This window comes from Pseudorasbora parva, chromosome 22 (assembly GCF_024679245.1).
Source record: "Pseudorasbora parva isolate DD20220531a chromosome 22, ASM2467924v1, whole genome shotgun sequence".
Lineage (NCBI taxonomy): Eukaryota > Metazoa > Chordata > Actinopteri > Cypriniformes > Gobionidae > Pseudorasbora > Pseudorasbora parva.
This window is the reverse complement of record NC_090193.1, coordinates 4,227,406-4,253,509: the sequence shown is the minus strand read 5'-3', so window position 1 is coordinate 4,253,509 and position 26,104 is coordinate 4,227,406. Positions and strand designations below refer to the sequence as shown.

Here is a 26,104-nt window from a genome sequence, read left to right as displayed (position 1 = left end):
ACGAAATTAGCGTTCTGGTTATTTGTAACGTAAAAAAAAATATTTCACTAATGAAACACTATTTTAGTGATTTTTTTACACTGTAAAACTAAACTATATACACATCCCTAATATTCTATCAGGAACCTAAACATAGTTAGAATTACTCTTTTCTGGCATATTTTGCACTGCATGTTTGGAATTTAAACTGATCAGTGATTTATAAAATATATCCAAAACAAATACCTACAACATATTTATCGGGCATATTTTTGTCATTTTAAAGTACAATAAAACAATCCAGCGATTTTGAGGGATTTACAACAGATCATTTTATGCAAAATTTATTTTCTATCTTTATTTTTTTTAGAGAAGCGCGGTCACGTGTATCCGAGCGCGCACGCACTGCGTCCTGAACTCAAGAAGGTGCGCGCGCAGCGTGTGTTCGCTGACGTCACTCGCGGGAATGGCTAAGAAAAAGAAGCGCGAGATAGAAACTTGGGCGCGCAGCTGTAAGTTAGATGTGTAGCTGGCGAGCTGTTGCGCGCTCTTTAATGAAAGCGCTCACTGTATCTGATCGACCATCTCATTAACATCACAGATGTTTTTGCGTTTGTGTGCTGCATGCGCTGTGTCCTCGTAAAGCTCTGGTTTATTGGTGCGTTTTGATAAAACATTAAGGAAATGTCGCGGTGGGCGCGCGGGTAAGTACACAAAGTTGATTATTCTCGCATGCTTAATATGATTATATGATAGTGATTTACTGTAGGGCATGAAAACGAGCATGAAACATGCATTCAAAAAAATGATTGAGCTTGTAGAGATTGTTGACATGATGTTTGTGAACGATGCAATGAACCCGCCTAATATAAGCACAAAGAGAGTCGCTCGACTTCAGCATTACACACACACATATTAACAGTCAGACAGTGTTTGCAATGTCACCCACCAACCCAAACCATTGCAATGTTTAAGTTTGGATAACTGACATATGCATTGAGAATATTAGAGTATTTGGAAGTGATGCTTTACATTTACTCCATTCTTGATCCATGAAAGTGTTTTTATTATCACTGCTATAGTTAAACATGATGCTGAGATCTTCATCCGACGTTATTTTTGATGATCATTCACACACACACACACACACACACACACACACACACACAAGGCCAGATGTACACACACTGCCCTGCCTAATGGTGTCAGTGTACCTCAACACATTGTTGCCAGTGTTTGCTGATCTGTGCACAGTGATGTTTTCCCAGCCCTTAACATCCATGTCTGTGTGTGTGAACAGTGAGGATGAGGAAGAGGCCATGTGTCAGGACACAGACTCCGATGTAGCCGATCAGAAGGACTGTGGGAAGGTGAAAGTGAAGTGGACCCAGGAGGAGGTATAATGGAGCTCATATTAACACACACAGGCATTGCTTGGTTTGGAGAGCTTGTATTGATGACATCTTAGATAGTAGTAACATTATACATCGCCAAAATATAAGAAACCACTTCATGTTATGAAGAGCATAAAACTGAACTGAACTGAAGACTACTAAATATGACTCCTGTAGCATGTTTTTCAGATTTGTTTCACTCTTTGGACTGATAAAGGGATAGTTCACCTAAAATGAAACCGCTGTCTTAAACTTGCCTTCATATCCTTATAAACCCACCAGACTAATGTTTACACCTATAAACACTGATAAAACCACATCAAATATGATAAAAGGAAAGCTCAAACATGCTGTGTTCAAGTTTATATATGAATAAGAAGTCTTCAAAAGACTAAATCATTGAGATTTGTATCGGTATAGCAGATTAATTTTATAAAATGCATATAAATATCAGTCCTAACTCTAAGGGCCCTATCATACACACAGTACAATGTGACGGCAGGCGTGACACAAGTCTTTTTTTTCTAGTTTCATCCTGACGCAGTTCTCATTTTAACGTCCAGCGTCACGCTGTTTAAATATCAAACGCTGTGTGTGTGTGTGTGTGTGTTCCTTGTTTGGCAATACTTGTGAGGACACAAATGTCCTCACTTATATAGTAAAACATGAAAACAACCCACTAGTGAGGACATTGGACTGGTCCTCACTAGATAAAAAGGCTTATAAATCGGCCAAAACATGTTTTTATTTAAATCTGTTGATCTGCACAAGTTTCTGTGATGGGTAGGTTTAGGGATAGGGGTTGGGTTAGGGGATAGAAAATATCATTGACCTGATATAAAATCAATGGAAGTCTATGTAATGTCCTCACTAATATAGTGAAACAAACCTGTGTGTGTGTGTGTGTGTGTGTGTGTGTGTGTGTGTGTGTGTGTGTGTGTGTGTGTGTGTCAATGGGCGTCTGGTCTAAACCAGGTGTTGTTGGCGTGTTGGTATTTTGAGGAACTGAAAACCACTGACCATTGACCAACACACACCGGCTCTAAAGTCAATAGTGTAGTATTTCTGTGTTATTTAAAGGGTGTGTTAGTAATATGAGCCTATAGGTGGGTGCACAACGCGTTACACATTGCTTATTACTAGGGCTGCACGTTTTCAAGTTTTTCATTAACCGTTAACCGAGGCCCTTAGCGGTTAATTCTCGGTTAACCATAGTGTGCGTCAGGGTTATTTTTAGTTTATTAATTTGACGACCACCATCTCCGTAGTGAACGCGCCTATAGAGAGAAATGCACATCATGGATTACACAATCAGAGAGTAGCCTATTTCTTTTCGTTTTAAATTGTTAAAAGACATTTCAAGTTTCTTAAGATCTATTTCATGTCTGCAAAGCCTACGCTGAGTTTCGTTAAATTAGGATGAGATGCGCTCCAGTTCACGAGCAATGCGAGTGGCCGCCTGCACGATTAGAGCATGTAACGTTAGTAAAATATGCAGCCGAGAATGATTCACACAGACACAGCGTTTGACTCGCGCGGCTGATGAGCCTCTCCCGGCAGAGTTCAAGCATCTGTGGACTCGTCCCTTCAGCTCTGGCCATCTTGCTTTCAGTCCGCGATCAGCTTTTTTGTTTTCTTCATTACAGTTAAAGTAACGTCTGCTCTTCTCTAGTCATTCACAAGTTTCTCACTTCAAACTTTCTTTCTTCTGATTCGTTATGCCCAGCGCGCGCGGCTCCCGCTCTGCTTCTGCCCTAATGCGACTTTTAGTCCAGTGCGACGTGTTATTTTCCTCTTCATGACGCATATTTTGACTGATGCGACTCATACTCCGGAGCAACTTATAGCCTGAAAAATGCGGTAAGCACTGCATTGCAATACTTGCATTTCGCCCCGTCACTCTCATTTTTAAAGTGCTCCCACGCTTTCTTTGCCCGCTTAGAAAGCTGGTCATGGCTTCTTCTTGTGGATATTACAAATGTCTGGGAGCGCTCTGGCGGTCTCTAGGGGTGCAAACATATATTACAACTAAATTCAAAGCACGTCATTGACGCCACTTAACCGAGCAAAATGTTTCACTCGGTTACGCAATTTTTAACGGTTAATCGGTCAATCGGTTAACCATGGACACCCCTACTTATTACACACACAGGGACGCTCAGCAGCACACACACATGATTTTTTTTCACTCTTGCACGGTCTCCAGCTTCAATCAAAAGATCTTTGTGAAAAATGAATCATGGTATATGCTTTTATTGGCTTTTTCCAGGATGATAAGCTGCGGAAATTAGTGCTGAACGTTGGACCAAATGATTGGAAATACATTGCTGGCTTTTTACCTGTAAGTGTGTTTACCTCAATGATGAGATTATTATTGATAACGTTCTATTAAACCTTGGTGTCGCCACATTAAAGTGTCCATGTTAATGTGTCTTAAAAGTGTCCATGTTTTTCACATAAAGAGCCGGTCAGAGCATCAGTGTCAGCATCGCTGGTTCAAAGTTTTGGATCCTGATCTTGTCAAAGGACCCTGGACCAAAGAGGAGGACGAGAAGGTGTGTTTTTACCAAAATGTGTCTTCATCGCAGCATCTAATTCACACACAAAGTTTATTTTTTTATATTGCAAGTAAAATATTTAATGTTGCAATCCACATTCAGGCTTGGTATGATCCTGTAATTTACCCCTGTGCTGTTGAGCATCCGTCACCTAATTTGGTGTTCGTAGTCCAATCACTGGCCTTTTCAATAGCTTCTAAATACCTCATTATGCTTTATCACCAAATATTGTATTCAGTCTTTTTGGTCAGCCCGAGCTTCTGCAGGTCAGTATTTTATTGTTTCCCACTTAAACACTGATTGCATAAACTCTGATCAAGAAGCCCTTCGATAAATCAGTCTCTAGATGGACTACGAAACCTGTAATAAAGTTGACAAAAACACTGAATCTAATATTTGGCAATAGCACAAAGTGTTTTTGTGGGTCGTATTTTTTGACTAGGAATACCAAAGCCCCTTTCACACTGCACGTCAGACCCGCAATATTCCCGGAACATTGCCGGGTCGCCTTCTGTATGAAAGCAACCACGTCCCGGGATTGATTACCGAACTGAACCCGGGTCGGGGACCTAGTAATATTGCGGGATTCGACCCGGGACGAGCGCTGTGTGAACAAAAGCCGAAACTAATGCCGCAACGTGTACGTAGTTATCGTGCGACTCCTAGATCTTGTTTTTTCAATAATAAAACCCTGCAGTGCCAGAAGAGCTCGTCGGTGTTTTAAACGCAGAGAGTGTTCGTATACAAAAGAAACTCAAATTAAACAAGCAGAAATGTGCGCAAACTGGACACAAGTGGAGACCACGGAGCTCCTTACTATCCGCGCTGAAGCTGAGATCGCTCGCCGTTATACGTCACATCAGGATGTCACGTGTCAACTCGACCCGGGACCGTTAAGCGTTGTGTGTGAGCGCACATATTACGGTATTTCGCTGGCAGTGTGAATGGGCCAAATCTAGCGGCCCGGGAACAAATGCCGGGTCGCATTATCCGTGTATTTGCCGGAATCGCAGTGTGAAAGGGGCTTTAGTGTAGGCAAGAAGAGCCACAAAAATGATACTTAGTTTTTTAGTTTTGCAGTATCTGTGTGAGCAAAGTCATTTAGGCGCAATTTAATTGTATACCCCTTCCCCTTGAAATGGAGTGGTAAGGAGTAGGGCTGAAAATATTCCTCTAAGAAATGGAAGAAAACCCGGTTTCTTTTATTAGAGTTCTGTAATATTTAACCAGTATGAACAGCAGAGAGGTGCGTAGGCTCAGAAACCAGGAGTGAGAGCGTATAATGCATTACTCCCAGTGTTGTTTTGCGCTGTATTTGAACTAAAGGAAACAGCGCTCGTTTTCAGTTCATAAACGTTTGCGCTAAGACGATACAGAACATGATAGATTGGTGAAGCTGCTTTTCCATCAGGCCAAACTGTTCAATTTTGTGCGGATCCTCCGGCCGGTACGGATATGATTTAATTTTCTACCGTGGTGCTGCGATAACATAGCCTGGTCCTACCAGACTCTCATACATTTCATTTGTACAGAGAGTCTGGCCACTCTCCATTGACAAGCGTTGACTTCCTTGAAGGCGGTGCTCTTTAAAACTATTGGATCTGCCATAACCAATCGCTAACGTTTAATTGTCATCTCAAACTAGTGCACAACATCAACGTCATAGTTCTCTGTTCACTGATTGGACCTGTTAAAATTTGACCGGAGGAAACAGAAGAATATACGGCAATCCCAGACGGAGTACTGAAGGGAAAATGAAAATTTAGTGGAACTACGGAGGAGGGCGGAGCCAGGCTAGAAATAGCGGAGCTCTTTGTAATGTAATGCAAACGAGTCACAAGTGTTTACAGACGACACGTGATGTAAATATCATCTGCGTTATTAAAGGGGCGGTGAAACACTCAGTTTCAGTCAATCTCATGTCAATCTTGAGTACCTATAGAGTAGTACTGCATCCTTCATATCTCAGAAAAGTCTTTAGTTTTATTATATTTATAAAAGAAATATGGGCTGTACTGAGTCTTTCCGGAAAAACTGAGCGCCTGGAGGCGTATCGTGTGGGCGGAGCTAAAGAATGACGAGCGCGCAAAGTGGTGATGTCCTCAAGCGTGGAGAAACCCATCTATCTCAGCTAATAGATATGATCCAGAATCAGATCCGGAGGCTGAAATAAATTGGAGATAAAACCAGTTTTTACTGAGATAAAACAGGAGAAACAGCAGCAGCAGGACGTCCGTCTCTGTGGTATGGACTGTATTTAGTGGCCTGTCAACATTTGTGTGTCTTTACTCGCAGTTTATGAGGACATGATTCAGTTTATGGACTATTGTATGCGACTAAACCTTAGCAGTAGCAAGCAAAACGGTTTTGCACGTCAGACTAGTGTAACGTTATACAGAGAACAGCAATGGAGTCCGTTAGCGCATTTGAATGACGAAGCACGCGATCGTGTCGTTTACTGATGTTTACTCACGCGACGATAGCCGACAGCACAGACATTTGAAGCAGTTTAACTCACCGGCTGCTTCCAAAGCAGGACCGAACCTTTATCGCTGGGACCGCTCCGTCAAAAACACACTTCTTTGGTATGATTTGGTGAAGTCCTGACAGCAGCGACTTGCTGTGCTGAAGCGTTGAAGTCACTTGATGTCACCCATAGGAATAAAGTGGAGCGCGGCGCGTCATAAGTGCTCACGGACGACTGGATCTGCAGCTGAGAGAGTGTTTATGGGCGTGCATTTCCTCTCTCGCTCTAGTCACGCACGCGCGCACCCTACCGGGAGAAGAGCCTGTACGGCCCATACAAGGACCTTCCGCTCTATTAACGTCAAGCCAAGCCATACTCGAAAAAAAAACTCTCCGAAACTTGTGAGAAACCGGAAGGAGTATTTTTTAACACAGAAATACTCCATCAAACGTCCAACATTAGTTTTTGAAACTTTGTCTATGTTTAGGATGGGAATCCAAGTCTTTAACAGTGTAAAAAGCTCAGTGTGCATGAAACAGCATTTCACCGCCCCTTTAAGGATGACAAACATATTTTTTAACTGTATTATTAATTATTAGTTCACATCCCTCAAATGGTTGTCTGTAGAGAAACTGGTATCCAGACAACACATAAATGATCGATCCTGAGTGGAAACATCACTACACACATTCTAGCAGCCGGTAGTCTGTGTATGCAGGGAAATTCCTCACACCCCTTCGCTCGTAGTGTGGTCCCGAAAAATCTTCGTTTCAACACGCAAAACAAAAGGGTAGGGGAACGGGAAGGGGTGGAAATGAGTTTGGGCATAAGTGTTAGGCCAATGAAGGGCTGAAGCAAGGGAATTCTGGGCCCTCTGAAAAAAACACTGATGTGGACCCCCAATGATGTGGACTCAGTGAGTCTGATGTCTAATAGCGGAGATGAATATCCAGAAATTAAAATTAATGCAGTCAAATGTAAATTAAAGCCACTTAAATTTCTTCATATTTTGATAGTTTATTTTATTAATTATGAGGCTAATAAATGTATCCAATCTCAATGAGTTTTCTTGTCAGTATTGTTAAAAATATATCTGCAGCCGGCAAGTCTGTAATCCTTTTGACACGCATATCTATTTTTCTGCATGTTGTACAAACCATCAAACTACATAATGGAGCAAAAGACAGACTTTGAGCCTGTAGTTCAGGCGGTGCTTGCCAACCAAACTCTTCCAGTCTCAGACACAACTACAGCGCTCGAGGGGCAAAGAGACGCCGTTCAGCCAATCAAGACCAGAGACTGGCATTATGCAAATCAGTTACAAACCTACAGCAGGAAGTGAGACTGGAAATACTGACGACTCGTTTCTAACATAGAACTATAGGAGACAAAATCTCAATTTATCTGCACTTTAATCTTTGAAACTCTGCAGATCTTTTACATTCACAAACAGCTCTATTACACACGACATTAAAGATTATACCCCAAAAAGCATAACAGGGGCACTTTAAAGGTTGCTGTTTGTCATACAAATGGAAATCCACGGATTTCTTAACCAGTGGTCCTGAACAATCACTGGCCATAGAAATGTGTGTGATGCCATGCTTGAACGTGTTGTGTGTTTAGGTGATTGAGCTGGTGAAAAAGTACGGCAACAAGCAGTGGGCAATGGTGGCCAAGCACCTGAAGGGCCGTCTGGGAAAGCAGTGCCGGGAGCGCTGGCACAACCACCTCAACCCAGACGTCAAGAAGTCCTCGTGGACGCCAGAGGAGGATCTCATCATCTACAAGGCTCATTGTGTGCTGGGAAACCGCTGGGCTGAGATCGCCAAACTGCTGCCTGGAAGGTGAGACACTCGAGATATACTGTAGATCTGATAGAGTCCCAAAAACGGTTCATAATCGACTAGTCGGGAGGTTTTCAGGCCTTTAACCCTGTAAAACTTGACATAAAATTATTGATTTAAATGGAACGGTTTATTAAGGCACACGTTTTATTTAGAGACTCAAAGTGAGCAAATATATGCAATTTGGTCCAGATGCTTGTGTGTGTATAAAATGTGTGGCAGAAAGGTTAGATGCAATTATGATCCTTGTAATGTAAATGAATGAGATTTTTATAACTGACTAACCAGGGCTCAATGCTAAGGATTTTTTCTACTGGCCTGGTCCCCACCCCACCCCCCAAAAACGCGCGCTAGACTGAAGCGTAGAGGTGAGCGTGCATTTGCGGTAGCAGGGCCACGACTCTGGAATACCCTGCCTTTAGAGATCAGGCTGGCCCCTACCCTGTCTATTTTTAAGTCACTGTTAAAAACTTTTCTATTTACTTTAGCGTACTGATTACCCTGATGTGTTTGACTTTTAAAAGTTGTGCTTTTTATTTTTTACTCTCTTCTGGTTTTATTTTTATGTATGTATGCTATTCTTGACCTTCTGTAAAGCACTTTGGTCAGCCTGGGGGCTGTGGGAAATGTGCTATATAAATAAAATTGAACTTGAACTTGAACTTGAACCCCCCAAAAAAGTAATAAGTAAATCAAATAAAAATGTTATTTTTGATCCATGTAACACATTTTTTACGAGCAATAGCATAAATACAACATAGCAAACGTATACGAATGAAGTGAACAGTTCTTTTCAGAATTTTCATTTGGGTCTAAACTAGGTTTTCAGGTGCAGAAATGGCAATCAAATGTAAAATATAACGGCATAGTGTAAACATAGATGAACCCTTCTCAAAGTTATTCAGTCAAGAGCAGTGACTGTTTGCTTTTCTGACTTTTTTTTTTGATTAACATTAAAAAAAATTGCAGCAGGAATATTAGACTGCTGTCACTGCATGGCATGGATCCAATATACTGTTACACATGCATCCAAACTCACATGTTTGCGCTCAATTAAGAGCTACGGTTGCTGACACAGGACAAATGTGTTCGTCTGAGGCGGCTGAGAGTGACTAGCGCGCTCGAAGTTTGTCCGTTTAGAGCTGCCGTAGAAACATGACTGCACAAAATGGCGACTTCACTGTAATGAACCCGTGGTGTGTGTCGATAGAAACGGCTCATTCTAAGGTCATAAAAACATAACGGTTCATTATGTGAGGTTTTTATACACCACTGAAAACATAGTTATGAATATTATATTGCATTTATTTTTTTAATAGATCCTCAAATACTACACACTGCACCTTTAAATGCTTAGTTTTATGATCTAAGCTCTGTAGTTTTCAACAATGCAATACAATAATGATAAACAAATAAACCTCAAAATACTCAAACGTGAAGATGGCTAATGAAGTAAGCATATGTGCTTCAGTCCAGTGTTTCTGTTTGTCTTGAATATTACTAAAGCCCCTTTCCCACTGCGATTCCGGCAAATACACGGATAATGTGACCCGGCATTTGTTCCCGGGCCGCTAGATTTGGCCCATTCACACTGCCAGTGAAATACCGTAATATGTGCGCTTTCACACACAACGCTTAATGGTCCCGGGTCGAGTTGACACGTGACATCCGGATGTGACGTATAACGGCGAGCGATCTCGGCTTCAGCGCGGATAGTAAGGAGCTCCGTGGTCTCGACTTGTGTCCAGTTTGCACACATTTCTGCTTGTTTAATTTTAGTTTCTTTTGTATACGAACACTCTCTGCGTTTAAAACACCGACGAGCTCTTCTGGCACTGCAGGGTTGTATTATTGAAAGAACAAGCTCTAGGAGTCGCACGATAACTACGTACACGTTGCGGCATTAGTTTCGGCTTTTGTTCACACAGCGCTCGTCCCGGGTCGAATCCCGCAATATTACTAGGTCCCCGACCCGGGTCGAATTCGGTAATCAATCCCGGGACGTGGTTGCTTTCACACAGAAGGCGACCCGGCAATGTTCCGGGAATATTACGGGTCCGACGTGCAGTGTGAAAGGGGCTTAACAATGTAAAAGTTTTACTTTATAGAAATCACTGGCTTGGAGGTGCAGTTATACTAAAAGGCCTTTTACTTGCGGAATATAATGGCACGAAGGGGTCTGGAAGTTGATAGGTGTTTGGTATATGTGAAATTGAGTTTATTTTTTTTCAGAACGGACAATGCTGTGAAAAACCACTGGAACTCTACCATCAAGCGTAAGGTGGAGACGGGTTTCTACACCGGTGTGGACACCACGCTTCATGTGCTGCAGCAGACGGACAGCGAAGAGCTGGTGTCTGAAGAGACAGAACAACAGCAGGTACTTTCAGCCCTGAGCCCTGAGAGCGCTTTATAGGCCTTGATCAGGCGTTCAGTTTAACGCTGATGGTTTGGGTTTTGTAGGTGGAGTTTTGCTATGATGGAGCCAATGAGGGACTGCCAGGCGAAGTCTTGAAGCAGGTAAAAACACGAAAACATTCTGATCTTTAAAATTATATTACACTAGGTCAGTTGTATGCCTGTTTCTGACATCCTATTTAGAACCAGTTCTGTTTTTTAATTACTGAAACTCCGTTTGGGAAACCAAGGATTCGTTCACCCAAAAATGTAAATCCTGTCATTAATTCCTCACCCTCATGTCGTTCCAAACCCGTGAGACCTTCGTTCATCTTCAGAACACAAATGAAGATATTTCTGATGCAATCCGAGAGCTCTCTGACCCCTCCATTGACAGCTGTTTAATGAACACTTTCAAGGTCCAGAAAGGCAGTAAAGACATCGTTAACATAGTCCATGTGACTCCAGTGGTTCAACCTTAATGTAATGAAGCGATGAGTACTTTTTGTGCACAAAAAAAACAAAATAACATGTATTCAACTATTTCTTCTCTTTCGTGTCAGTCTCTGGAGCTATTCACAAATCAAAAAATATCTTCATTTGTGTTCTGAAGATGAACGGGTCTTACGGGTTTGGAATGACATGAGGGTGATGAATTTATGACGGACATTTTATTTTTGGCGTAACTAACCCTTTAACAAATAAGCATATGACTTCACACTTGTTTATTTCCAGGATCCTGAAGCGCAGGAGAAAGCCGCCACTGCTCCGCAGAAAACTGCTTCTCCCAAGACACCAAAAGCTCCAACAACCCCCAAAAGTGAAGGTGGAGACTCTAATGTGTCCACATGGGTGATGGACAGCTCTGGGTTCCTCTCTCCATCAGGGGCCCCGACGCTAAAGGAGGTGATGGAGCTCATGGATGGGGTGAGTTAATTATTAAAGCTTCTGTACAACAGTAGCCTAATACATTTCTTCAAGGTAAACCAACCTTTCATTTTGAAGTGAAGACCTTTGAGTTTCTGTGGGTGTGTGACGTATATGACTATTTTTTTTCTCAAGTGAAACGGTAAAATGCTCATGAAGTGACTCTCAGAGCGGCTCTGGAGACGAAGTTCATGCCTTTCATATCCTCATATAGTGAGACGGCAGAAGCTGAAAACACGAGTTTGTGCGCGCGCGCGTGTGTGTGTGTGTGAAATAAAACAGTGCACTTGTGCCATTCACTCACACAGAGACATGAACATGCAGGATTCATATTTTTTTTAAAAATTGCGGATAGTAAGGCCCCGTTTACACAATGGGAAAACCGATATTTCACTGTGTTTTGGCCTGTCATTTAAACGAAAACATAGTTTTTATCCCAGAAAACGATTATTTCTAAAAAAAACTCCGGTTATGTGTTGACGTGTCAATTGGAAGAAACAGGGTGTTAGGTTCTCAAACGTCACATTATGCGCCAGAAAATGCTTGCATCATTTGAGCGCCCTTTGTTTAGAGTTTGTTTGATCATGGATGCTGTTATGGTGGTACTCATTTTTACTTTTGTGCAAACGCTTTTGGCCTGTTTGCATTTGCAAACACAACTGCTGTACTATATCGAGGAGCAATAAATACAAATGACGAAGAAACGTTGTTTTAAAAGGAATACGAAGGCGCTCATGCTATTCGTTGTTGTCGATTTTGAGGATTCTGATTGGCTTGCATGGCTTTATCCTTCTCCCTACACTGCCACCCATTGGTTTGGCATAGTTATGATGGCGCTCGATGGTGTATTTATGCAGGTTGATGGAAACAACAACTTATTTGAAAACGTTGTTGTGTGCAAGATGCTATTTTTGAAAACGGAGGGGGGGAAATATTTGTTTCTCTAAATACCCAGCTGTGTGTAAACGTGGCCTTAGTCTGGAGCGCTGGTACTTGGTACTGAAGTACTGGTATTTATGACATCCTTATGATGGTAATGGGAGGGATGTGTCAACGCACAGTGCAACACACTACTGCGTATGAGAAAGTGCCTACAATGGACACGCGAGTATCAGAACTGGACTTCGATCGGCTTGGTTGGCTTAAACTTCATGATCTGTTGAGATTAGTAAAATCAGTACACAGTAATCCTATTATCTCTTCTCCTGTCTCTGAAAATGTCCAGGTTTTTATATCTTCTTGCAGACACTCATTTTAGGCGGCGTTTAGTCAACTTGATGACTACGGTTACATGGAACCGTAACCAAAAATGTACCATGTCGAAACAGAAGTGCATCATGAAGCTCAGTGCAAGTAGTCCGTTCCCTAGACCTCAGTCCAGTTGAGCATCTGTGGGATGTGCTGGACAAACCAGTTTGATCCACATTGGCTCCACCTCACAGCCCACAGGACTTGAAGGACCGGTTGCTAAAGCATTGGTGCCAGAAACCACAGCGCACCTTCAGGGCTCTTGTCCATGCACAACTAAACACTGCGTGATGTTCATTATCTACATGTACTTACTATACGGTTAAGATTAGGGCTTGCTTTTTTTATGCACACTATTGTGAAAAATACAATTATCTTAAACTAAGTAATAAATAAATAACTCTATTCACAAATATGCATTATTTGTCACTAGTTTTGCATGAGGGCTGTCAAATTAAAATCAAAATTTCAAATATGCGTCAGGTGCACGAGATGTGATGTCATTGAGTTTTAACGGGATAATTCACCCAAAACTAAAAATTAGCCCATGATTTACTCGCCCTTAAGTCATCCTAGGACATCTATATGACATTCTTCTTTCAGTTATATTAAAAAAAGTCCTGGCTAATCTAAGCTTTATAATGCCATGAATGGCAGATCTGTTTTGAAGTCGTTCTTGTGAAGACTAAATAGTTTTGGAGCACATTAGCATATAGAATTAAAATATTAGTAAATAAGTATAACAATTGACTTTGGTTTTTCAGCCATTTTGACAGCCCTTGTGCTTGTTCCATGTAAACGGAGTGAGTTGGAGACGTCATGCAGTTGTTGGTTTCTTTGTGTAGTGAGTGTGCAGTTCATCAGCTTCAAATGTGAGCTCTTTCCAGCGGTGTATTAATGCAATATTTGAGTGGCGACGTCAGTGCATCCCATGAGTAATGCCGCCTTCACGTGCTATCACAAATTTGATATTTCCCACTTTTGAATGTGATGAGCTCAATCACGACTTCAGATGTTGAAATGTGAGTACGTTCACGTGTAATTTTTACCTAGGAAACTCGTAATTACGATAATTCACATAGCACATGAAGGCAGCATAAATCTCTGTTGGGGACACTCTTGATAAAGCCTAGTTCACACTGCCTGATTTTTGACTCGCCGACAGGTTTTGTGAAATTGCCGACAAATGCCCGAAATCATAGGCAAATCAGTTCTCGTGCACGCAAGTGACAATCACGCAGTGTGAATGATCAAAGACGCGATCAGAGAGAATCGCCAACGAGTCGCCGACGCCGGTGAGATATTTGGCATGCTAAATATCTGGACCTGTCGGCGATTCAAACTCCTGCTGTGTGAACTGCGCTCTGACTGAAAATCACATTGCCGATGACCGACAGCCAATGAAAGACTGAGATACAGGGCAGCAGGAGGTTCAGGGAGGAGTTATAGAGCAGAATATCAGTATTTTAATAGATATATTTACAATTCTATCAAACAGAAACAAAGGCCAAACATTTGCACGTCCAGCCACAGCCGCAGCACATTACAAAATTAAACTCAGCAAAAAAAGAAACGTCCTCTGACTTTCAACTGTTTTTACTTTCAGTAAACTTAATGTGTGTAAATATTTGTATGAACACTAAAAGAGTCAACACCATAAAACATAAACTAAAGATGTTTTACAGACATGTGTCTAACAGAAATAGAAAAATTGTGTCCCTGAATGCAGGGAGGCTCAAAATCAAAAGTACCAGTCAGTATCTGGTGTGGCCACCAGCTGCTTGAAGTACTGCAGTGCATCTCCTCCTCATGGACTGGACCAGATTTGTCAGTTCTTGTTGTGAGATGTTACCCCACTTTTCCACCAAGGCACTTGCAAGTTCCTGGACATTTCTGGGGGGAATGGCCCTAGCCCTCACCCTGCGATCCAACAGGTCCCAAACATGCTCAATGGGATTGAGATCCGGGCTCTTCGCTGGCCATGGCAGAACACTGACATTGCTGTCATGCAGAAACTCATGCACAGAATGAGCAGTATGGCTGGTGGCATTGTCCTGCTGGAGGATCATGTCCGGATGAGCATGCATAAAGGGTACCACATGAGGGAGGAGGATGTCTTCCCTGTACCGCAAGGCATTGAGATTGCCTGCAATGATAACAAGCTCAGTCCGATGGTGATGTGATATACCGCCCCAGACCATGACGGACCCCCCACCTCCAAATCGATCCCGCTCCAGAGTACAGGCCTCGGTGTAACGCTCATTCCTTCGACGATAAACACGAATCCGTCCATCACCCCTGGTGAGACAAAACCGTGACTCATCAGTGAAGAGCACTTTTTGCCACTCCTGTCTGGTCCAGCGAAGGTGGGTTTGTGCCCATAGGCGGCGTTGTTGCTGGTGATGTCTGGTAAGGACCTGCCTTACAACAGGCCTACAAGCCCTCAGTCCAGCCTCTTTCAGCCTATTCCGGACAGTCTGAGCACTGATGGAGGGATTGTGTGTTCCTGGTGTGACTCGGGCAGTTGTTGTGGCCATCCTGTACCTGTCACGCAGGTGTGATATTCGGATGTACCGATCCTGTGCAGGTGTTGTTACACGTGGTCTTCCACTGCGAGGATGATCAGCTGTCCTTCCGGTCTCCCTGTAGCGCTGTCTTAGGCGTCTCACAGTGCGGACATGGCAATTTATTGCCCTAGCCACATCAGCAGTCCTCATGCCTCCCTGCAGCATGCCTAATGCACGTTCACGCAGATGAGCAGGGACCCTGGGCATCTTTCTTTGGGTGTTTTTCACAGTCAGTAGACAAGTCTCTTTATAGTGTCCTGCGTTTTTAGAACTGTGACCCTAAATGCCTACTCTCTGTAAGCTGTTAAGGTCTTAACGACCATTCCACAGGTGCATGTTAATTAATTGATTATGGTTAATTGAACATGCATGGAAAACATTGTTTAAACCCTTTACAATGAAAATCTGTAAAGTTATTTGGATTTTTACCACATTATTGTTGAAATACACAGTCCTGAAAAAGGGACGTTTCTTTTTTTGCTGAGTTTATTTGTTTGCCGCAAACTGTCTTTGCAGAACACAATCCTGGCTCCCTCTGTCTGTCTTTTTTTTTCTTTTTCTCCACAAATCAGCGCACATACAATTTGAAGCAAACTTTGTGCAGTTCATCATTTTTAATAACAATTCCAAGTCTCGCGCGAGAACGCCGGTCTGACGCACGTGATCTCATGTTGTTTACTCGTCACATCGCACGTGTAGTTGGGAAATGTAGTTCACACACCTGTGAGAGAGAGCTATCAGCGACTCTTCCTCCTGTACAGTCATGCAGCGTGAACCCCTCTGTGTGAGCACAGCGACTGATTGATACCCCAGATAGTCATGCAGTGTGAAAAGAGCAGTGACCCGACGAGTTTGAAAATCGTGCAGTCTGAACTAGGCTTAAGTGAGCGTAGGCCTGACCGTGATGCTGATTTCTTCCACCAGGATCTGGAGGGCTGGTGTACAATGTCAGACTTCGACCTGCCGGAGGAGAGCCAGAGCTCAGAGCTGCTGCAGTTTCGTCTGGAGGGAAGCACCCTGCAGGAGCTCAGCAAGGGCAGCAAAGGAGAGCTCATCCCCATCTCACCCGGCGGAGCCACGCCTCCGTCCATCCTGAACCGCCGCAGTCGCCGCCGCATCGCCCTCTCTCCAGACCCCAACGACTCCATGACCCCGAAGAGCACACCGGTCAAAATCCTGCCTTTCTCTCCTTCACAGGTACGGCCGACGCAGCTTCACCTCACTGCCGTTACATTACCTTTTCAGCCTTTGAGTGTCAATTATAAAAGTCACACACAGGTCCATATGTTCTAAAACTGACATATAAATGCGCAGACTTAAGTTTGGTCTTATGTTAAAGACCCATGGCAGATTATTGTTGAAGTAAAGATGTTTAAAGCTACACTGTGTAACTTTTTTAGTTTATTCTTAGCTAAAACACTTAGTTCTTTCAAAAATAAATGTGCTCATTAATGTATATTTACTTCTTTCCAGTAATAAAGTATTCTCGTAAGTTTATAATATGCCGTTGAAAATGCATACGGGTGAGGGGTTCAAATGCCGGTCGCCATGTTGCCCCTCCATCTTGAAAGTACATTAGCCAAAGAGGGACATACCCGTAAAATCAAGCTTCGCCTTTCACGTTTTAACACTCGATGGCACCGTGTTGAATGTGAATGATTGCCATGTTAATCTTGGACTAAATCGGCCACCGTAGGAGTTAAAACGAAATCAGAATCGAGAGGAACAGAAACTAATATTCACTGGATGGTCATCTTTACACCGCTAGATGGGGGAAATATCACACAGTGTAGCTTTAAAAAGTAAAATAAAGTTGTAGAAGTCTAAATATAAAGTATACATTTTAGGAAACATATTGAACTCTAAAACTGCTAGAAAATCAAAGCCAAAAATCCAAATTTAAGATTAATATTTCACAAAAATGATCTTTCAGCCAGATTTCGTTTGTGCGCAGTACCAAATTTTCCCCAATAGATGCCGGCAGAGCTCCCCTAGTTTCTGTTGAAGCCAATACGGAAGTGACTTAAACTGCAATTCATTGACTGCGCACTAGAGGCAGGCTCCAGAAGGAGCAGAATCTCATTGAGCCCCATGTTAAAATGGCCAACTTTACAACAGAAAAAAACATGTTTATACCCTGGTACAAATGGTGGTTTTGGTCTATGTAGCTCATTTTGCCCTTCATGACAACTGTGAGGGCGGTTAATTTTTTCATAACTCATTTGTTTAATATATATATAAGCCTTACAGTTCTGCATAATTAAGGTGGATAGCCATTTATCCGCTGTCTGTTAGTCGTCACGTCAGCTCAGCTCCGCCCACATCCCGCCTCTTTGCCCATTTTCTGTTATCTGGGCGTGATGCGCTGGCAAGATGGCGAAGGCCAGCTCGTCTCTACACTTCAGAATCCTATGGGTGACGTCACGGACACTGTCCATATTTTTTTTAACAGTCTATGAATGGGACACAGTACTTGAATTTGTTTTGTTTTTTTTTTTTTTTTTTACAGTAGTTTTTCTCTCTCAAATATTACACACACAAACTATTTTTATTACACGCATACAAACCACACACTGACATCCATACAACACACACACACAATTACAGCTGCATAATGTCATCCAAATGGCTCTATAATATGCAGAAGCAGAAAATAAAGCAAGTATTTTCTTTAAAGGCCAAACCTGAGAAAATCGTGCTATCTGGTTACATTTTTTTATTTAAATTTTGAAGCCTTGCCAACAGAGGGAAAGCGTATTAACAAAGACTGAATCATTTTATAGTTAAATGGCTCTGGGATTAAAAATTGCAGTTTTAATGGGGACATTTTTGTCCTTAAGGTCCTGAGAGGAACTATTGTGTATTACAACATGAGGGTGAAATAGTATAATTCCAATAGAAATACACACTTGTACCAATATTTATGCAGTTGGCTTTAACACAGACAAAAGGATAAAAAACAAGAGTTTTTCTTCAACCAGGATCATTAGCCTTCTGTAGTGGTTTACCTATGTGTAGTTTTTTATAGCCTTTAATTTTAAATCTTAATGTTTTCACAGTTCCTCAATATGTGGACCAAGCAAGACACGTTGGACCTGGAGAATCCTTCTCTCACATCCACGCCTGTTTGCAGCCAGAAGGCGGTCGTCACGACCCCTCTGCACCGGGACAAAACCCCGCTCACACAGAAGGAAAACTCCCTGTACGTCTCGGCCTTCCTTCACATACAGCCGGATTCAGATCAATCGAATTCAAATGTCACTGCTTAACCTTTGTTTTCTTCTCTTATAGGTTCATCACACCAAATCACAAATCTGATCTGGATACGACGCCCCGTACGCCCACTCCGTTTAAAAATGCCATGGAGAAATACGGCCCTTTGCGGCCACTGGTGAGGGATTCTCTTATAATTAAAGGCTCATTACTTCTAAAAGCCAGCTGTCTATGTTAAAGGGATACTTCACCGCTTTTTCATATTAAACTATGTTATTCCCTTAACTTAAACGAGTTGATACATACCTCTCTCGTCTCAGTGCGTGCACTTAATCTCTCTGACGCGCGGTGATGATCTGATAGCATTTAGCTTAGCTCCCTAAGCCCAGTTCATTCACTATGGAACCAAACAGAGATCAAGTTAGAAGTACCAACACCTCCACGTTTCCCCTATTTAAATACAGTTACACGAATAGTTGAACGAACAAGTATGGTGACAAAATAAAACGGGGCGCGTTTCTAATCGGATTAAAAAGGAGAACTACAATGTATGGCGGAATAGCACTTCTGAGAGTACTTCGGCTCGGCGCAGTAAAAAGTCCCGGCCGAAACATCTTCCCTCACATCTCCCTATTGACAGAAATGAGAGAGTGAGGGAGAGGTGTGAGGAAAGATGTTTCGGCCGGGACTTTTTACTGCGCCGAGCCGAAGTACTCTCAGAAGTGCTATTCCGCCATACATTGTAGTTCTCCTTTTTAATCCGATTAGAAACGCGCCCCGTTTTATTTTGTCACCATACTTGTTCGTTCAACTATTCGTGTAACTGTATTTAAATAGGGGAAACCTGGAGGTGTTTGGTACTTCTAACTTGATCTCTGTTTGGTTCCATAGTGAATGAACTGGGCTTAGTGGGCTAAGCTAAATGCTATCAGATCATCACCGCGCGTCAGAGAGATTAAGAGCACGCACTGAGACGAGAGGTATGTATCAACTCGTTTAAGTTAAGGGAATAACATAGTTTGATAGGAAAAAGCGGTGAAGTATCCCTTTAAGGTTAAAACTAACATACAGCTCACTGAAGGATGACCTCCTGTTTGATATTCTCGTTCTGATGCTTTGAGATGACGTTTGTGTGTTTGGTTTGGTTTTCTTTAGCCTCCGACACCAAATCTGGAGGAGGATCTTAAAGAAGTGCTGCGCAGTGAAGCCGGAATCGAGCTGATCGTAGAAGATGAAACTCCTACTGAGAAGAGACGCAAACAAGTGGTAAGAGAGGAAAGATACTGTCGTGTAAAAGCGGTGTCCAGATTATTACTGTGTAAAGTTACATCGTACCTTTAATACATCTCTTAAAGTGATTGTTCCCCCTGAATGAAAAATAAGTCTATATTTGCTCACTAATGCCAATATGCCCTGCTTTCTTTTTTGGACCACTAAAGGAGAAATTCCCTCACGCTCATCTAATATAATATATCTAAATACATATAATATCTACATATAATAGCAGTGAATAGAGACCAGCATTAAGCTTTTGTAGAGGCAAAAGTAGAAATTTTGAAATTCTGCACAAAAACAGATTTATGCACTTCAGAGAAGAAAGCACACATTATTTCATGTCGTGTTTTTGTTACTCTATATTTCTCACAGTCGGGAGTGCACTGCGGTGCTAATAGAGTCGAGCACAGAAGGATTTTCATTAAATAATAGATTAAATCTCGGTTTGTTTGTCACCGAAACCCATCATATATCCCAGAACACTTGGAATATACCCCACGTCACATGGGATCAGCCTGTCATGCTTTTGCACCCGTTTAAAAAAAGTTTGATGCTGGTCGCTATTCACTGCCATTATATGGACGAGCGGGAGTGGACTTTATTTATTTTGAAAATCTCCTTTGGGGTCTGAAAAAGAAAGAAGGGAATATGGCATTAGAACAACACCAGGCTGAGTAAAAGATGCCTCGTTTCTCATTTTAGGGGAACTGTCCCTTTAACTGCGTTTGCAGTGAGGTTCTAGGGTTTTTCCATAACACCTACTGTTCAGTTGTCGAAACAGTACGAATTTTGAAACCTCAGCAAAAACGAATATACTGTTGATAACACAGCATTATTTAAAAATGTAAAAAAATTATCTATAAATTAAAATAAGGAAAATAAACAACCTGTAGCTTTCAAGTATTTCTCAGTTAAGTAAACCCAGCTTTTATCAGGTATTTATTTAAAGTAAAATGCTCAAATTAACAAAGAAATAGTTTTAAGTCATCTCATACTTTCTTCACATGCCAATTAGGATGTGTATTATTTGACTAATGAGATTTATTTTTTCCTTTTAACCCTGCAACGCTTGACATGAAGTAATAGTCAGGAGAAAAAAATTAAGTATTTTTAAATATTTTGTCGAAAACATTTGTGTATGTGTGTGTGTGTGTATATATGTGTGTGTGTATATATGTGTATATATATATATATATATATATATATATATATATATATATATATATATATATATATATAAATAATAATAATACACATACATATATATATATATACACATACATACACACTAGGGCTGGGACAACGCGTCGACGTCATCGATGACGTCGACGCAAAATATGCGCGTCGATTCGTCAGACTCAAAATAAAGATGGCGGCGCCGGAGAGTAGTAGCAACCATAATAAAGTATATTATGTAATTAAGTATATTATTTATTTTGTATAGCTATGGTAGCAACAGTGGCTCCTCAGACTTTCAGAAGTGCAAGGCTTGCGGGTTGGCGCGCGGCGCGCACGGAGTACAGGTGCGCATGCACGTGTTTTGTTGTCACTGCTAACGTTACATAAACAAATTTCTGCACACAGGAAGACAGATGTTTAAATTAAGTTACGGTACCGACATCCAGTTATGGTGTCCCGCCTTTGTTTTACTGTCTATTAAAGTCTGCCGCGTTTAAGTTACGGTGAAGCCTGTGTACTGTCATACATGTTTTCATAATGCAGAATATTCACTCAGCGCGCTGTCAGACAGTATGGGGCTGTGTGTACTCGAATGCCGTGACAGCGTGCGATCACGCATACAATCAGTAACAGTTCGCAATTATATCCATATATCCTACCTTTTCTTGTAAACCCGATAAAATCCATGGCAATGAACGTCATCGGGGATGTTTAATGAATGGGCAATCCGATCCAGTCAGTGCTGTCATTAGAGTGTGATAGCCAAACTTAACCCTTGATTAACCAGCGGCACTGTTTGCTATTTATCTTATTCCAATCCCATGCATTTTTACATGATTCGTTATTTGTTCTATTTTTTATATCTTTGCATTATATATGCAAATGTTTACTCATAAGAAATAATCTTATCTTGTTCATATAATTCAGTGTCACCTATCAACCTGTAAGTTTTGCTGCACAGCAATGAAGGTACTCTTTACAAGACGTATTGTGTCCTTAATAATGGCATCAGAATGCAACCAAAGCACATGATGCTAATAAGAAGATGGCTATAATTAATTGTAAATCATCCAAAATAAATGCCATGATCATTAGATTTTATACAGGTGTTACTATATTGATTTTGTAAATGGTGATCAGCAACCAAATATTGATAAAATGGAAGTTACTGCCTTTTGCCTTGGCATGACTCCACATTTTTTGCAGAAAATACAAAGGCAGAGTGCAGTAACTTCAAAATAGTGTGTGTGTGTGTGTGTGTGTGTGTGTGTGTGTGTGTGTGTGTGTGTGTGTGTGTGTGTGTGTGTGCGCGCGTGTGTGTGCGCGTGTGCGCGCGTGTGTGTGCGCGTGTGTGCGCGTGCGTGCACTTTGTTATGATTTTATTGAATGCATTGTTCTTGTATAGTCTTTTACTTTGGAATTTTAAAAGCAATAAACATATATTGCAATGTTAAGGAATTAGTTTTTTTCATTCAGATAATTAAATCAACATGTATAAATTGCTATTAGGCTATTAATGGGGAGATAATCGATAATCGAATCGAATCGTAACCGAATCGGACAGGGAAAATTAATCGTTAGATTAATCGACGCATCGGAAAAATAATCGCTAGATTAATCGTTTAAAAAATAATCGTTTATCCCAGCCCTAATACACACACACACACATTTTTTTTTACAAAATATTTAATAATACAGGGTATGTTTTTTGAGTATCATGTTTGAGATGAACAGATAAACCTTTGTGAAAAGCCTGAAGGAGTGCGTAAAACCATTCAAAGAAATAAAAATATTACTTGTTTATTTGCCATTTTGCTGTTATAGTTTTTGTCTCTTTTAACAGTATCGTCCTCCCATGAAGAAAGTGCGTAAATCTCTGGCTCTCGATGTCATTGACTGCAGTGAGAGTGTTACTGCACGAAAGCAACACCTCAAACACACAGTCAGAATCAATCACAAGGTACAGAAACCGGACGGATGGTGTTGCCTTTGCTCAGTGTTACTGACCCGATTATAAAGCAGGTTTTGTGTTGATTTCCAGGCTCAAACCGCGCGGTCGCTCTCTCTCGTGTCCCCTGCTGTGAAGGAGGAAAATGTGTTGGATCAAGGCTTTATTCTTGGACCGAATGAAAGTGGGCTGCCCTCTAAACCTGCGCCTCAAACACCCCAAATGACTCCTCCACTGCCTGTGAGTGATGTTTTGATCGGACAGCTGACATGTTTACAGTACACCAGTTATTCTACAAAGCAACATCCCATATCAAAATTAAATTGCAAGATGTCTATTCACAAATTGTCAAGAATGCTTGTAAAGACGCTTCATTCTTATGCAGTTGTTGTTTAAGCCAAGGGGAAAACAGCATAATGTTCATCCACATTTTATTGTTTCCATAGCACATTATATCACTGCACCTTTCCCTGATTTCTCAGCATGTAAACGCATTAACCTAACCTGCATTTTTTGTGTGCATGGGCTTTATGACAGGAAAGTTTCCTTACTATGCATTAGCGTATTTTCTTGACCCAAGAAATTATAAAAACGTGTTCTCATCAAAATGCAAAATGCCAGCAGACAGGAAAACTCATGGGCTTTTCATGATTTATTTAACATAGACATAAGACATAATAAATGTAATACTCTGATTCAGAGACGCAAATGATTAAGCTGTGTTCCTCACTACCTGGTGTGCGTGTAAAGCTGCTCGTATGACTGTGGTTTAAGACACTTTTACCGGCGTAAAGCCCCAGGTGTACTTCAATTTCCGCATCTGGACCAGTCTCGTGCGCAGTCGTGTCCGCACAGTTTTCAAAGTATATTCAACCGCCGTTCGAAACGTGCAGTACAATTGTTGTGACACTTCTAACTTTCTGGCGCATGCGCTGTTGTACGTACATCGACCACGCAGTCTCAAAAATTGGGCTGTGCGCGGACGTGCAAGTATACTTTGGGCTTAAAAGGGGACTTCAGCGTCTTTAATCTGGGTCATTAATGTAGTAGAAATGTAAAAAATATTTTTGAATTTGGTGCTTTCTAAAAAAAGAAAAGAAAAGACAATCAGAAAAGACAGTAAATGTATTTTTGTCTCATGGGGATGAAAGACTACAATTCCCAGAATGCTTCGCTGCCATGTGAGGCCATTCCCAAAGCCACCGCTACTGAATCACTTTTACTTTCCCAACACCACGTTCATCTTCATAAAATCAGTTCAGTTAGAGAACAGACACTACAATTAAAAACTGAACATGTCTGTTCAATATATTGTGATTTAGCCGCTGAGGAAGTGTCAGCACAAACGCAGCAGGAGTCAGATTACACGCATCGTGATGAGAGCTGAGGTAAACGCGTCCACCCTCGTGGCAGTCGTTCTCAGCGCGTGTTCAGTCCTCAAATACTCCCTTTGCTCCGCCGGCCGCACCGTTTCCACGAATGCCTGAGCCGAGCTGAGCTGTGAGCGAGATCTCCATCCCCCATGTGCGAGTTGAAAACATGCGGAAATGCCTCCCTCTGCTGGCTGTAGTCTTTAGCATCTGGGCAAACATTTTACCAATGATGCAAATCGACGATATTTGCGTCACCGGAGTATTTTTTCCAGAAATAAAAGGGGATATGAGAGGGGGGAGCACGATCATTCGAATATACTCCAGGGTTTCTACTGATAGAAAGCCATATGCTAATCGCTGAAGTAACCCTTTAACTCTCATGCAAAGTTTTCAATTTGCCTGTGATATCTGCGGGCTCGCCTTTTTATGTGAAATATTTCTACGCAATGTGATATTTTTCTTCAATCACCAACTCCATCTTTGCTTGTAAAATAATAGAAAATTATTCAAATTTTCTGTGATTTATACAAACGAAGTGAATTAGTAAATAAGTAAAGCAAACTAACCGATATTGCCCAACACTAGTTCGTATCACTGTGTCGAGAAGTGAAGTTTAGATATTATAATGGATGTTTCATTTCAGACAGGGTTGACCAATCAGAGCAGATCAGGCTCTCAGAAAGGCGGGGTTTAGAGAGAACGAATCCTTGATCGAAGCGTTTCAGACACTGAGAGAAAAGAGCTGATGCTGCAGTGGATATTAGGAGACCGTAAAAGGGTTTTGACTTTGAATGCATGTAAACCTGTTGTAGAAGATGGTAAAACAACATTAGGAACCTTTAAAGTAACATAATAGGGGCACTTTTTTAATTTTATTTTTATTTTTATTTTTTTATTGCATTATAAGAATAGGCATTAAACCAATTCTAATCGTGGTGATAAAGTAAGCCACTGCTAACATTTTGTTGTTCTTCTGATAGATGTCTCCAGCCTGGGAAACCGTTGTCTGTGGACGGACAAAAGACCAGCTGTTCATGACGGAGAAAGCGAGACGGTACCTTCGCTCTTTAAAATCTCACGCCCCAAACCGAGCTCTCATACTTTCCTGATCCCACGGCGAGTCCCACTGCTGCAGCTTTGATATTCTCTACAAAACATAATGTGGAAAATTTGTGTTGATGAATATGAAACGATTACTGTTCCAGAATAGACACTTTAATGCTGATAATGCTCTTGCCCTGTTTTCTCTGGCTTGTTAGCACATTTAAAATCCCATTTTACTTAATTTAACCCTGTATAATAAGTGTTTTGCTATTGTTTTATTTATGTATTGTCAACCCCGTTACTGATTTGGCAGCAAACGCGTGCATTCCTGCAAAATCTTAAATGGCGAACATGCTGAGGAATTATTCAGGGATCTCAGTATCTTGTTATATTCTGTTGACTTTTTTGTGTTTCTGAAAGGATAACTAGACATCTGCTGGAGCTCATGTGGTGTACGAGCTGTATGTACAGTTTGTGTATCAAAAGAAATAGGTTGACAGTTTTTCCTGCTGTTTGGAAAATTATACATCTTGAATCTTTGTAAAATAACTTTTAGGAGTTCAGAAGTAATGTGATAAGGCCAAAGTGAGGCCTTAATTCAATGTGCATAGAAATGTTTCTTTAAAAAAGTAGAATATTGTATGCTATGAAAGAAAAATAAAACAGCCGTTGTCTGTTTGGATGGGAA

At 41.4% G+C, this 26,104-nt stretch overlaps 2 protein-coding genes across 2 annotated transcripts; one reads left to right on the top strand and one right to left on the bottom strand.

Moving 5' to 3' along the window:
* Positions 1 to 325: 325 nt before the first annotated feature.
* Positions 326 to 26,104, top strand: mybl2b (v-myb avian myeloblastosis viral oncogene homolog-like 2b). Its single transcript, XM_067430990.1, has 15 exons — positions 326 to 683; positions 1,280 to 1,376; positions 3,643 to 3,714; positions 3,836 to 3,928; positions 8,025 to 8,245; positions 10,478 to 10,625; positions 10,709 to 10,765; positions 11,378 to 11,569; positions 16,309 to 16,581; positions 18,444 to 18,586; positions 18,676 to 18,775; positions 19,753 to 19,863; positions 22,895 to 23,011; positions 23,093 to 23,239; positions 25,353 to 26,104. The coding sequence occupies exons 1-15, from the start codon at positions 664 to 666 to the stop codon at positions 25,479 to 25,481; spliced, it is 1,920 nt and encodes a 639-aa protein (XP_067287091.1). The 5' UTR covers positions 326 to 663; the 3' UTR covers positions 25,482 to 26,104.
* On the bottom strand, positions 14,762 to 15,606 carry LOC137057893 (uncharacterized). Its single transcript, XM_067430994.1, has 2 exons — positions 15,137 to 15,606; positions 14,762 to 15,063 (listed from the first exon to the last, which is right to left on the bottom strand). The coding sequence occupies exons 1-2, from the start codon at positions 15,589 to 15,591 to the stop codon at positions 14,883 to 14,885; spliced, it is 636 nt and encodes a 211-aa protein (XP_067287095.1). The 5' UTR covers positions 15,592 to 15,606; the 3' UTR covers positions 14,762 to 14,882.